Source organism: Delphinus delphis, chromosome 11 (assembly GCF_949987515.2).
Source record: "Delphinus delphis chromosome 11, mDelDel1.2, whole genome shotgun sequence".
NCBI lineage: Eukaryota > Metazoa > Chordata > Mammalia > Artiodactyla > Delphinidae > Delphinus > Delphinus delphis.
In genome coordinates, this window is record NC_082693.1 from 35,299,602 (window position 1) to 35,313,441 (window position 13,840).

At 39.4% G+C, this 13,840-nt stretch overlaps 1 protein-coding gene across 1 annotated transcript in view; it reads right to left on the bottom strand.

Annotated features, from left to right (window-relative positions):
- The window catches only part of NELL2 (neural EGFL like 2), a 376,417-nt gene that overhangs the window by 115,284 nt on the left and 247,293 nt on the right, over nt 1-13,840 (bottom strand). Inside the window, exons 14-15 of the mRNA XM_060024615.1 lie at nt 7,255-7,377; nt 4,395-4,490 (exon numbers count right to left, since the gene is read on the bottom strand). Coding sequence (XP_059880598.1) covers nt 4,395-4,490; nt 7,255-7,377 — 219 coding nt within the window. The remainder of the gene's footprint in view (nt 1-4,394; nt 4,491-7,254; nt 7,378-13,840) is intronic.

Sequence of the window (13,840 nt, forward strand, 5' to 3'; positions counted from 1 at the left end):
GGGAGGGAGGGAGGGAGGGCGGGCGGAAGGGAGGGAAGGAGGGGGAAAAAGGAAACACTGGACTAAGAATCAGAAGATGAGTTCTAAATTGCAGATCTGTATCTATAATTAAACACCATATATAAGTAACTTCACCTCTCTGTGCCATAATTACCTCATCTGCCACGTGAAAGTATAAGACCACATGACCCTAAAGCCCTCTTTAAACTAGTATTTTAAAATATCCAGCAAATATGGAAGCAACCACATCATCTCTTTCTTCCTCATTTACACCTTGTTTATTTATCCAACAAATATTTGTGGAGCACCTAATAAAGTATATCTCAAAGATTCAAAAGTGAACAAGTTATACCTTTACCCCCATAAAACTCCATGCCTGGTGTGGAAATGAAGAGAGGAGACAGATGGACAAGAAAGCGAAAGCTGGGTAGATTAGCAGGGGTCAAATCTTGAAGGTCATGGTAGGACACGTGACCTTTATCCCGAGGGCAATGGGAGGCACTGACGTTTTTTTTCTGTCTGGGGTGATACGATCAGATTTGGGCTTTTATAGTCTGCGGAGATTGCACTGGAGAGAGATGCCTGAGAGGCCTGAATACTGTAGCTGCAGCCAGACTTGAAAGAAAGGGACCCTAGTACCGAGAACAAAAAGGACTTGACTGGATGTGCAAGGGGTGTGAGGGGATGATTCCCTGAGTACTGGTGGGAGGGAGGGAGAGGGGGAGGAAGGGGGGGGCGAGGGCAGGAAGAAGGGGTAAAACTGGGTGGATACGGCTGCCGCTCACTGAAACAGGAAATAGAAGTGAAGATCCAGGTTTTGGAAACAGAAGAGGAAGAGGACATGAGGCAGGAGACATGGAGGCGATGAGCTCAGTTTGGGGTCTCTGGATTTAAGGTTCCCAAAGAAACATTGGACATTTGGGTTTGTATCACGTGCCACAGAATGAAATAGCAGTTAGTTCTCTTTATGAATCATTGAAGATTCTCTCTCTAGAGGTTCTTAACTATTTGGAAATCATATAACACATATGAAATCTTTAAGAGCCCGGGTTCTCCCTGCAGAAGAATGTACACGTGCACAGATACTCAGGGAATTCATGGACCCCAAAGCCCATCCATAGACCTACAGGGGTCCAGGAATTCCAAGGTGAGACTCCCTGCCAGGGGGATGAGGATAAATACGGCAGCGATCGAAAAAGGAAGTAACTCAGAGTTCCTTGTCCTGACGACATCAGGGAAATGTAGAAAATGTTTTGATTGCTTTGAGTAAATTGCACTAGCAATGACAGACAGCAGATATGGCAAAAGACTGGCCTGATGCTCACCAAACCAGTTTCATCTTCCTGGACATTCAGCTCAGCTACACTTTCTTAACCCCTCGAATCCATGTGGTTAGATCTTACCAACGGTATGTGACGGGAAGGGACACTTCTGACCTGAGGCAGTAACGCTACGTGTGCATTTTCCGTGCTTTCTCTGTGGTCCTCTTCTCTAGCAGTTTTAGAGGTCATGTACTGGGTATGGCTTCTTCACTAAATGGCAATAGCCAGGGCCCCTAGTTTGAGGAACCCCAATCCCCCTCAACTCTCTCCTCAATACCGCATTCAACATAAACTGAGATGTGAATGAGCAATACACCTTTTATATTTACCACTGAAATTTTGGGACTTGATACAGAAGCTGAGGTTAGTTACCTTTATTAATAAAGTAAATATCAATAATAATAATAATACCCATCATATGTAAGGTCCAGAGGTTAATAAAATAATTTTATACTAACTGCTTTAGTTTTCTTTACAGTACCTATTTTTTTTTTTTTTCCGGTACGCGGGCTTCTCACTGTCGTGGCCTCTCCCGTTGCGGAGTACAGGCTCCGGTCGCGCAGGCTCAGTGGCCATGGCTCACAGGCCCAGCCACTCTGCGGCATGTGGGATCTTCCCGGACCGGGTCACGAACCCGTGTCCCCTGCATCGGCAGGCGAACTCCCAACCACTGCACCACCAGGGAAGCCCTACAGTACCTATTGTTACCTGACATTTATCTTCCTGTTTATAGTCCCTCTGTTCCACTACACTATAATTTCCATGCAGACAGGGCCTCAGTTTTGTTCACTGCTATATCCTGTTTCTAGATCAGTGCTCAGCATATAACAGATCCTAATTAAACATCTGTTGAATAAATGGGTGAATAAATTATTTCAAATGAGTCTCTTCTCATCTGAAGGTATTTTTTTAAAGGGCACACCTTCTATTTATAACTACATCAACAAAAATGGTGATGTTGGGAGGTGAGGAATTGGGATCTAACCTGGAGCAATAATTGGGACAGATGCCTTAAGGCAAGTGTTGGTATTACATTTTCCCAGATAGGAGGCATTCTCTCTCCTCTGTCATCAGAGTGACTTCAGAAGAAACTTTGAAAAGCAATTATATAGATAAAAACCTGGATTTGAGATGGAAAGACCTTAGTATTCAGCTACTAGCTCTCTGATGTTAGAAAAATTAAATCATGATGAACCCAATATTTTTGTTTGTAAATGGATAATACCTCCAAGATAATACCTATCTTCGAGGAGATCTGTGAAGTGTAAGGTGACGTACACAGGATAAAAGACACAGAAGTTACGCACCTTGCCCAAGGCCACATAACAAGGGAAGAGTAAAACTAGATTTTAAACGTACATTTTTCTCAAAGCCCTTGGCATTTTGTGTTTGTCCTCTTACAGACTGAAAGATCAAGGATAACTACACAGAGAAAGCTAAGTATTCTGTTGGGTTACTTTTAACTCCAGTTTTAAATTTTACATTGCTTAGATTAATCTTATGCCATTCCACACTTTCACAATCTCTCCATATAATTTTTTTTTAGTGGGGAAATGATACGCAGGATTGAGCATGACCATTATTCATCCCAGATTTTCTGGGACAGCCTTTATTTCAAAATTGCACACCACTGAAATTCCCTGAAAAAGCCACTATTTCAGTATCCAGACTTCGTACCAGAAACAGCATAAAATACTGTATTCAGGAAACATAGTTACCATAGGTCTGAATGTACACCTTGTTAGTGTACCTTGATGCGTGTGTGGGTACTACTGGAGATCACGGGATAGAAACATTGTAGAACCACTGCACTGGAAGTACCTGATTTTGATTTACTAAATCCTATGATAGTTAATTATCAGAAATCTGTATTTTTTATCAAGTTAACAAGCTCTATGGGTGATTCACATGCACGATGAGCTTTGGAACTCTTGATTTTGGAAATGATCTCCTTAAGAAAGAGGCCCACATATCAAAGACAGCCACTAGGCATTTTCTGTTAGACACCTTTGTAACCAGTTAGTCACTGAAGTTTGAAAAGCACCACTTAGAGGTACTTGCAGAAAGAAAGGATGTAGTGATCCTTTTGTGAGCATCCTTCTGTGCTCAGTGGCAGTACTTATTCAGTAAACTTTTCACTTCTCAAATGGACCAGAGCATTTTCTGTCTCACGTTCTGATCAGTGTATTTATTAAACCCGATGACTGCAGGTGGGATGGAGACAGGACATTCACTGCATCTACTGCACTGAGATTTATGGAAAGCAAGAGGAGGTGGTAACCACTAATCACTGGTGGCAGCAGCTTTCTCTTAGGGAGAATAATCAGACTTTGTGAGGTCATCTGCTGTTAGAACCCACTTAACCCAAAGAAACCAAAACTACTACTGATATGATTTTAATTAGGGGCTAATACTCAAGGCACTTTTTAAATTCTCAAGGTGTGTTTTCAATGGACAAAACATCTTACTTTCAGTCATAAGCTATATATAGACTACACATATATATATATTTTAATATTTTTAAAAGTTTCTAGTATTAGTATCTATCAGAAAGAGTAAGTTCAGGACAGACTTGGATGAGGAATAATTAAGGGGTAGAAAACTTTAAACACTTTGTAAACAGACAACAATGAACAAATATTAAATGGACCAGGTAAAAATGTATTAAAAATTCTCAAATGTGGAGGCAGGAAGTAGTGTGTCCCAGGAAGCGAGCTGGCCATAAGCGTGAATCCTATGCTTTAATATGGGCATATAGATTCCGGGAAAACTGGGCTCCAAATGAGTAAAGTGAACTATGAAGTCATAAAATCCTGGGTAATCCAACATATTTTTCTGAAAAAGTTCAATATACTTCTAGTTATAATAGCTGCAAAACCTCCTTAGAGTGACTTTGGGCAAACGCCCAGTGACGACGCCTCACTGAAACTTCCCACCTCCTGCCTCCTAAGCTTCTGTGTTAATAGCAAGTGCCATGCTTTGAAAGCCCACTTGAAACATTATCTTCCTCTCGGGTTCCTTTATACATGGGCGTAAAACTCCATCTTCGAGGAGATGGTATGATATTCTTACCCGTTTCACAGCTGCGCCCGGTGAAGCCTTGTGGGCAGCCACACACATTAGCGGCAATGCAAGCTCCTCCGTTCCTACAGCCATCTTTGCAAAACGCTGCAATAATTCAGATACATAATTTTAGCACTTTAGAAGGAAGTGGTTCAAGATACTCCAAACTAGTTTTTCTTTATTGCCTTTGATATAAATGCTATTATAATTTCATATTCAAATAATACTTTCCATATAGCTAAGAAACTTCAACACCATTTGTAGAATAGTACTCTTTCCAATGTTAAGTATTTCACCTGTAAAAGAAAATACTGAGCTTTCTTTTAACAAAAAAACAGTAGCCTTACAAAACAGGAATCAGAAGTAGTATTGCACCTCATTGTAGCAATCCAGCTTGAAATTAAATCTAAAAAAAATGGCAGCTATCCTAGGCATCTTCTTAAGGGAAGAAACCACCACCTAAAGAATAAGATACGGAAATAAGAAATAATTGAATCCTATACGGCTCTGATCATTCTACACACTGTCCAAACTGTCAAAATACTAGAGAAGTGCCCCAACCTTCTAAAAGTTCTAAATCATTCCTGGTGATGAGTTAGCCAATAATAGAATTTGATAAAGGAGTCTTCAAGAAGGGTCTTGAATCCCTCTGCCAAGGATAGGTCAGGATCCAGGATCAAGGGCAAAGGCACTGCATAGCCTGTTGTGTTAGAGTGGGTGTGTGAGTGAGGGGAGTTCTTCTGTGAGTAGAAAAAGAAGCCAAGCTCTGAGCCGCTGCAAGCGTGATCTTTTGAGATGCGCCGCCCTCAGAAAAGGTGAGAAAAACAAGATGGGCAGGATGGAGTACCCTCAGAAACTTCTGTTTCCACTTCAGCTTATTCTTTGACTCTGTAAGGCAAAGGCTGTTCCCTCAGCCTGGCAAGGCCTGTTGTGGATGAACTCCATCAGCCTGTTCCATGCCTGGGGCAAAAGCTTTTGCTCTAGTTTTCAGGCATGTGCTTCCTCTAATTAGTTAGGATGTACTTACTCAGAGTGGGAAACTGTAGAAATCTGAGATTCTGCTACTGAGTTAAAGGAAGGGGCCCAAAGAGGCCATTTGGCTTCTTTGGTTCTAGGTCTTAATCTGTCTACATCCTAGGCAAAAACAATACCTAGTCACCAAGAACTTGCAAAGAGATTAGGAATTGAAGCCTCATGAAAAGAAAGGGTACACCCACCAGACCATGTGTATATATCCTCCTTGGAGTAATTTGCAAGGTTGCAGCCTCTTGATAGAGAATAGGACTCAGTGATTCAGATCCTACAGCTAAACTACTTCTCTCTCAGCTTTTGACATTCCCAGCAGAGACACACACAGGAACAGAGAGTCTTTACTCAGGCAACCTATAGTCCTAATTTCCAGAAGAAATTTATAGACGCTGGAAAGTTCTCCGTCCTTCAAAGATAAGAATTATCTGTCTGCATCTTCTCATGGCTTCAAGAATTCTTTACGCTATAAACTTTATTTTTCACATTAATAAGGAGTGAGAGTCAAATGCAAATAAGAGTGAGAAGCTGTTGGACTCCCAGATGAAATCTTAACTCTCTGAACATCCAGATGCTTTGGGGAAGTCCTAAGGGTGCATTTATACCATCTATGGACTTGAAAGTCTAGCTTTCCTCAGGATCCATCCAGTTTCTGAGGAAATCTTTGTGGGATTTAGACTCCCAAATGCGTCGGCCTTTACAATGCTCTAAACTACAGATTTCCATAGACTTTGACAGAGTAATCCTCTGGCCCCTCCCTATCTGCATCCACTGTATGACTGTAGACCAGGTCTGAAAGTCATGACCAAAGGACACGGCATTAGTGACAATTCCTTGTTATCTCCTGTCTCCCATATACATGTAACAAAGAAAATTAATTTAAACTCCAGGATAATGAACACAGTACATTTGAGGAATGGACCAGTTTTGAAGCTTAAAATGCCTGAATTAGACAAATGATAAATAAATCTATATGACGTAATAAGGAATATGGGCTTTATCCTATGGAAGTTGGCGGAGTTTCCAGAATAGAACCTCCGTTTTCCTTTCGAAGTGGGAGGGAAGCTCATCTGATGAAGGAAAATGAGGGCATGGATAAAAGAGTGAAGTAATGGGATGGTGGTGGACTACAGCCGGAATATCCGCTGATGGAAATGAAAACCTGAGAATTATTGACTGGTAACGACAAACCAGGCAAAATGGGAAATGATAACACATAGAAACCTAAAATTCCCAGTTAATTAGTATTTAGCTCAAGAGAGAGAGAGCAGAGAAGAAGAGCTCTCAGACTGACCCCACATAGATATTTCACAGTGGATCATGGTAGTGAAACATGGGTTGATAGGGCTGCCGAAAAAAATACAGCTGTAATGTTTGGACTCAAAAAGAAATATCGGAACCTGGGAGGAGACTGGGAATCTGGATGAAAAGGACAGGTCAGAGAGATTAAAGATGAAAAACTGTGGAAAGAACAGAGTGGGCAAACTGGAAGCAGAAGGACGTGGGGTTAGATAATAAAAAGCTAAAGTTTAGATTTCTAGAGTAGAGTAGTTCTGTACAAAAATGCCCAGGACGTGATTATGGCTATGATTCCACTAGGGAGGAATAGAGGTGGAAACCACTGTGGTTGAGGTCATGGAGCATCAGATCAGAGTTGTTGAACAGTTTGGCCATTTAAACACTGACGTAATCCAAGAGGAAGCCCATGAGCTACACTTCAAAGTTCTCAATGTCTGTGGGATGTACCCAGAAGGCAGGTAACAGTGATGAGAAAGGGTGGAGGGAGGGAGGGACGGATTGCATTATCCCTAATGGAAGAGGGGCCAGCACTTAAATCTTTTACCTTTGCACGTAGTTCCATTGCCGGTATAGCCTGGCTTGCAAACGCAGTTGTGTCCTCCGACAGTGTTGAAGCATAAAGCATTTTCATCACAGTTGTGCTGATTTGTGACACACTCATCATGTTCTGAAATGAGGATACGTTTTTGTTATTCAAAGACAGATTTTCAAAACGACTGTGCTTTAAATTGCACCTTCATCTTTGTTATTGTATGCTATTTCTTTCCAACACAGACATACACAAATTACCTATTAAAGAAGAGCTTGTATTTTGAAGTACTGTATACTCCTCTCTTGAAGTACATACACAGTGTACACATCCACAAACCTTAAACACAAAAGGATTTGGATACAAGGCCCACCAATAGTAGCAAGGAATAGAAGGAGAGGAGGGGGAAGGATGGGGATTAATTCTCAGAAGTAGATCCCAGAGCCAGCTGTTTACAGTCTCAGCGGTTAATATTTGGGGAATTATCTCATGATATAAGTCTGCTACCTAACTTTTTCCTGCAGCATGGAAAGGGTGATAGGAAAGGATGTGTAACTGTATTGCTCCATGAATCCTGACCTGCAGGATAATGGACTTGAAGCCCTGTGGAATTAGATGCAGTTAGCATCTACATTCACACTTGCAGGCATAAAGATACACGTGCAAACTGCTGGGGGAATATCTGAGTTTCTTAGTAAGTTCCCTCTTTCTGCAAAGGAAGTACCACACTTCTATTAAAAAAGACTAAAACTTGCCTTTATAATATGTGCAAATGCAAACTCTGAGATATACAATCAATATACCTCCTTTAACTGTGTGTAACTTGACACTTTCAAAAGCACTGAATCATTTGATTCTCACAGTCCCGCTGTGAGAGAGGCAGAACCAATGTCATTATCACCATTTTAAAGATGTGTCAGTGGTGGCTCAGAGTAGCCTGACCAAGTTCATGGAAATATTAGGCAACTTCAGAATGCTAGCTCAGTGTTAGCAAAAATGTAAGTGTGAGGAATAAATACAGTAAATATGAGAAAGAAAACAGATCTAACATCGAAATCAAGATGAGTAGGAAATGAAATACAAGTGAGGAAATGCATACAAGTTAGTTCAGCCATCTAAAATCCCTACAGCCTTACTACTTATTACCCAGTCTCTTACATAAATAGTATTTAGGTCTAAAATTAAATATATATTTTAATACACTTACATTGATCGAGCCATTAATTCACTATGATATAAATAATCAAAGCAAGAAGAAATATTGCTTTTTCACTTTAGAACTTTTTGCATTCCAAACAATATGTATCTACGTATATATTATTCTAGACAACATAATAGTACTGTATCTGTACTTTTGAAAAAAAAATTGCCTTTGACATACGTAGCTGAGATTAGACTAAAATCACTTAACTATAATACTAAAATAGAATGCTCTTTGTTTTATTTTTAAAAAATAAAGATTAACATTTCATGATTCTATGTCCTGTGTTACACAAGCACAAAGTTATGACAGTTTTAGCTATAGGCCTATAATAAAATCTATAAAGATTATTCCCAATTACCTTTCAGACAGATTTCAATCACTAAGGTTTTAGAATTACACAAATAGATATTCTCCAAATTCCTGGCTGAATTTCCCCAAATTGTATAAAATTCCACCTTTATTATCTAGAATCAGAATATTTCAGAGTTTTTAATAAATTCATGCATATTGATGATAGCTTAGGAAATGGCTGGATTACACATGGGTGTCCTATTGGGGATACCCTTGGACACTATTAAATATTGGAGGGACCAGAATGGGTAGCCCACCTACTTCTGGGTTCAGCTGCCTGAAGCAAAATAAAGCCACACTGTGAAGTTTGCAGCTGCTGCCAGTTTTCTTCCCACTGCAATTCAAAGTGCTGCAGTTAATCTATAAATCTCTATACAGACAGCCGTGGGGCCCTTTAAAGACAGCTGCTGATTGATTTGATGTTGTTTTCATCCCGCCTTGGTTGCCCTCTTAATTAGACGGTACTCACTGGGTAGAGGAAGGGCCTAACAAGATTCAGTTTAGCAACCAGTATAATGTTCAACAAATGTTAACTAATTACACAACCTGGAATCTGGTTTGTCCTTTACTCTCGGCGGCCACTGAAATGAATAAGTGGCTTCTAAGCAACTCACGGGTGAAGACAATTTTCAGGTTTTTAAATGCACTGGCATGCACCTGTACATATATTGTTCCCTCTGGCTGCAAAGCCTGCCCCATGGATTCTCCTGGAAAACCCTTAATACTTTTAAAGATTACACTAAAATGGCATGTCTTCTGTGAAAACACCTTTCTCTCCCCCTCCCACAGAGCTGGGGCTTCTGTCTGTTTTCCCTAGCACCAGATACAAGGCTGTTTTACTATATTTTATCCTAAGTGTCTACTTCTCCTTGGTTCTCTATTTTCATGCCCACCTGGGAGTGTGAATTTTTGGAGAAGAATTTTATATTTTTCTTTGTATTTCATTTCAACATTCAAAGAAAGTGTCTTGAATAAATGACTGAAAGAATGAGTGACCAGGGACTTCCCTGGTGGTGCAGTGGTTAAGAATCTGCCTGCCAATGCAGGGGACACAGGTTCGAGCCCTGGTCCGGGAAGATCCCACATGCCACGGAGCAACTAAGCCCGTGCGCCACAACTACTGAGCCTGCACTCTAGAGCCTTTGAGCCACAACTACTGAGGCCCGTGTGCCTAGAGCCCGTGCTCTGCAACAAAAGAAGCCACCGCAATGAGAAGCCCATGCACTGCAACGAAGAGTGGCCCCTGCTTGCCGCAACTAGAGAAAGCCCGCACGCACCAAAGAAGACCCAACGCAGCCAAAGGACGTACTTCCTGTACCGTTATCATTCAAGTCAATCCCAATTTGTTCAATTGGAGACTAGACACCAAATGGAAAGCTACCGAAACCTAAGCTGTTTTTTTACTGATTTTACTATGGTGGTGTTTTATTTGGTTTGGGATATTTCAACTATTAATTAAGATAGCAGGACATATTCTGAAAACAGAAAGTATTAATTCTTTTATATTGTCACTTTAATTTTTTTCAAACTACTTAAAATAAAGTTGGTTATACTCACAATTATCAACTAAACTGTGATCTTAAGAAAAGCCTTTTAAAATGCCTGTACTGTAATCTCACAGAACTAACTTTGACAGCCCTTTAAAAAAGAGAATGTGAATGAAGCAAGGAGCAAATATTCTATAAGGTCATCTCAATAAATAGTTAATTATTGCTGCTCCATATCGACTTTTGGTCAAATGTCAACTTCTTACTGTTTCCCTGACTGACATACCCCTAAGGACTCCACCACCGACCCACCAGTCAGCCTATCCATTTTTAATACTTCCTTCAACATTTTTAACATATAATACATAAAATTAAATAAAATAAGGAGGAAAATATTAAGACAGAATTTAAATCATTCAAACATTCCAGTGTTTGACAAGAGCATGTCAGGATATAACTGTGAATGACTTCTAAGTTTTATTTCACATATATTGAAAAGGAGACACATCAGATCTGATGTTCAGAATATCCAATCCATAAGATTCAATGCTATCTTCATATCCTCAGATAAAATGTCACTGTTCATGTGACATGACAGTCCAAACAACAGTTGGGATTGAAACTGAATGCACCCCTTTCTTTTTCTTTTCTTTAAAAATATTAGCATATAATAATTTTAATCAAAATTTAAACACTTTTGTACCTATGAATTTTAAATTTAAATAAAATGGAAAAAAAGGAAAAAAGTTATGGAAAGAAAACATCACCCCTCAACAGTTCTAAACAAAAGTAGTATGGGTGTCAATTATTACAGTACCTTATATACAGAATAGATAATGTTACAGTGAGAGCTAGCAAGGATTTGTCCCGAGTGCCATATTTTGTATGCTCTGCCTCTTTACATACTATGTGAAACTGATTTCATACCAGTGACAAGGGTCAGTATAGTAAACTTCCTCTATGAAAATAAAGTAATAGTATACACATTTGAATTTATCTAAACGCAGATGTTACATACAATAATACTTCAGTTTCACTGATTAACTCCTAACCTGTTTAAGTTAATGTAAAATCATTTTAAGACTCAACACCCAACAGATCATCAGTCAGAATGACATAGAGTTGGATTCAAATTGGATTTTAAAATTGGTGTTCATATTGAGCTGTTTCCAGAATGAATGTACTATCTAGAGACAAGACAGCCATCCTAAAATTCATATAGCTTTTCTCACTATGATTTCAGCACAGACATGCAATACACATAGCACATGTTCTATTCAAGAATTTCACTATGATACAAAAGGCAAATACTACAGAAAAGAGGAGTGAAAAGCAATTTAAATATATCTACATTTCAATTACATACAATTTTCTTCAATGTCTATTGTGTTTTAGGATCTTTTCAGGATTAAAAGTATGATTATAAATAGTAGTTATCCTCACAAAGCTTATAGTTTAGTTGGGGAGATAAGACAAAAACACAAGTGCCTTTAGCGCATGGCTTCATTATGAGAAATGCTGAAGCAAGGAAGTAATCTCTGTTTTAAAAGGTCATAGAGATCAAGGGAGGGAGTCATTTCTAGTTGGGTCAGGTGGGAATGCAAGACTGACTTCATGGAGAGCAGAGCATTTGGCATGGATATTCTTTATGCATGTGTGGGGAAGAGGCGGGTTCCAAGCTGAAACAGCATTTACATACTTTGCTTCTTTTGTTTTTGGAATCTTGAGTCTCTTACAAATTTGACTGACCCTGAATGACTTGTAATAATCCTAGTTCTATTTCAGTGCTTGCATACCACATACTTTGTAATATACACTATCTCATTTAATCCTCATATTAATTAGGAAACATTATTTTTCAGAAAATTAAACTTGGCTTATAGAAGCTAAGCATCTCGCCTGAGATCACACAGCTTGGTAGGTGGTAGAGCTGTGAATCACAACATCTGACTCCAAAAGCTAGGTTATTGATTGCTATGCAATAGGGCCTCCTGACATTTTATGCGTAGGTTTTCCCTGATCTATTTTTTTAACCTAGTGTTCTTTTTTGTAATTATCCAGAGGTTTTGAATGTTTACACATTACAAGTCTTCTAATGTTTCACAATTAGGAAGTTATCATCTCTTTATTGTATTTTCTAGTATCTTTTAACCTTACAGGAGCCTTATTAAAAATTATAGAACTCCTAGGGCAAAGCACTGAGGTAATTTCTGTTCATATTAAAATCCACATTTTCACACAGTTGAGAGACGTTTTCAAAAGAAAAGGAAGATATCAATATGGTCAAGTACAAACACCTGAAAAACAAAGTAACCAGCTCACAGAACTTGGACTCCAGCACTAATTCCCCCAGCTTAAAAATCTCTGGAAACTCAACCGTAATGTAGTTTGGCAACCAGATAACTCCAATGTCCAAGAGTCCTCTCCTCTGATACCAGTGGTCAGGCCCTAGTAACACTGTCCACTGCTTCTCGAGAATTCTGTTTTATATCCCCCAGCAATATACTAGATCCTTGGGTTGACACTTTTACACAGCAAATTCCACTCTTCTGGTAACAGAAGGTAATATAGCTTCATAGCTGGCCCAATAGCCTCAGAGAATCTTTCTTTTCCTCTGATAGATTTCTCCAGTCACAAGAATTATATTGTCTATGCTGCATCTTCTACTTTCCTTTCCAAATCTAGAAATGTTGGGAAAACAGCAGCTATCACAACATACAGGGGTAGGTTCCACAAAGAAAACTGTTTCACTTTCCCTGACCCAAGTGTTTCCTGGAATATAAATTTACAGTGAGCAAATTCTCTCTTAGAATGTAGCAGGATATGGCTCTAAACCTAGTGACAATCTACCTCAGGTCTTAACCTGGGAACAAGCTCCCTCAGGCTTAAGACTGAATAAGTCTTGGAGCAAGGAAGCCAATGGAAGTGTAATAATCCCAGTTTATTGATAACACTATCAAACTGGATGCTCAGATGGGTGGTTTATCTCAAAAGTGAAGAGGTGCTTGGTTACTTTCCTCTTATATTTCCAGAGACCAGATTGCTTGCCTTAACATATCAATGAGGTTTGCAGCAGTTCATCCATGAGTTTCACTCACATGTGTCCCCACCAAAGTCAGTGTGTAGTTATGTGTAGTGGCCTGTGAAGAGCTTCAGAACAAGACAGCCCATGGGTCTGCAAATGAGATCTCTTAATTTACTCTGAAAAGAATGGTGAGTCCCCGGATAATATATGCCATCTCTATTTCTCAAATGAAACAACTCTTTGGACTTAACCACAGTTCCTTAGTACATTCACAAGATAATTATTCTATGGCAGGTCTTTTCAAAGTGAGTACAAACTGAAAATAAAGAATGTTCTCTATCACAACTCAACGATTACTAGATAGTTTGGGGGTTTATTGGAAAGAACTGGAATTCCTTCCTTCCTTCTTACCCCTCCTTCCTTCCCCTCCACAGATATTTAGTGGTCTGGTATTGAAGAACAATATTGTGCTCACTGCCACCAGCAAGACACATTCCTGAAATCAAAACATTTGTCCTCATGATTACTGCTTCG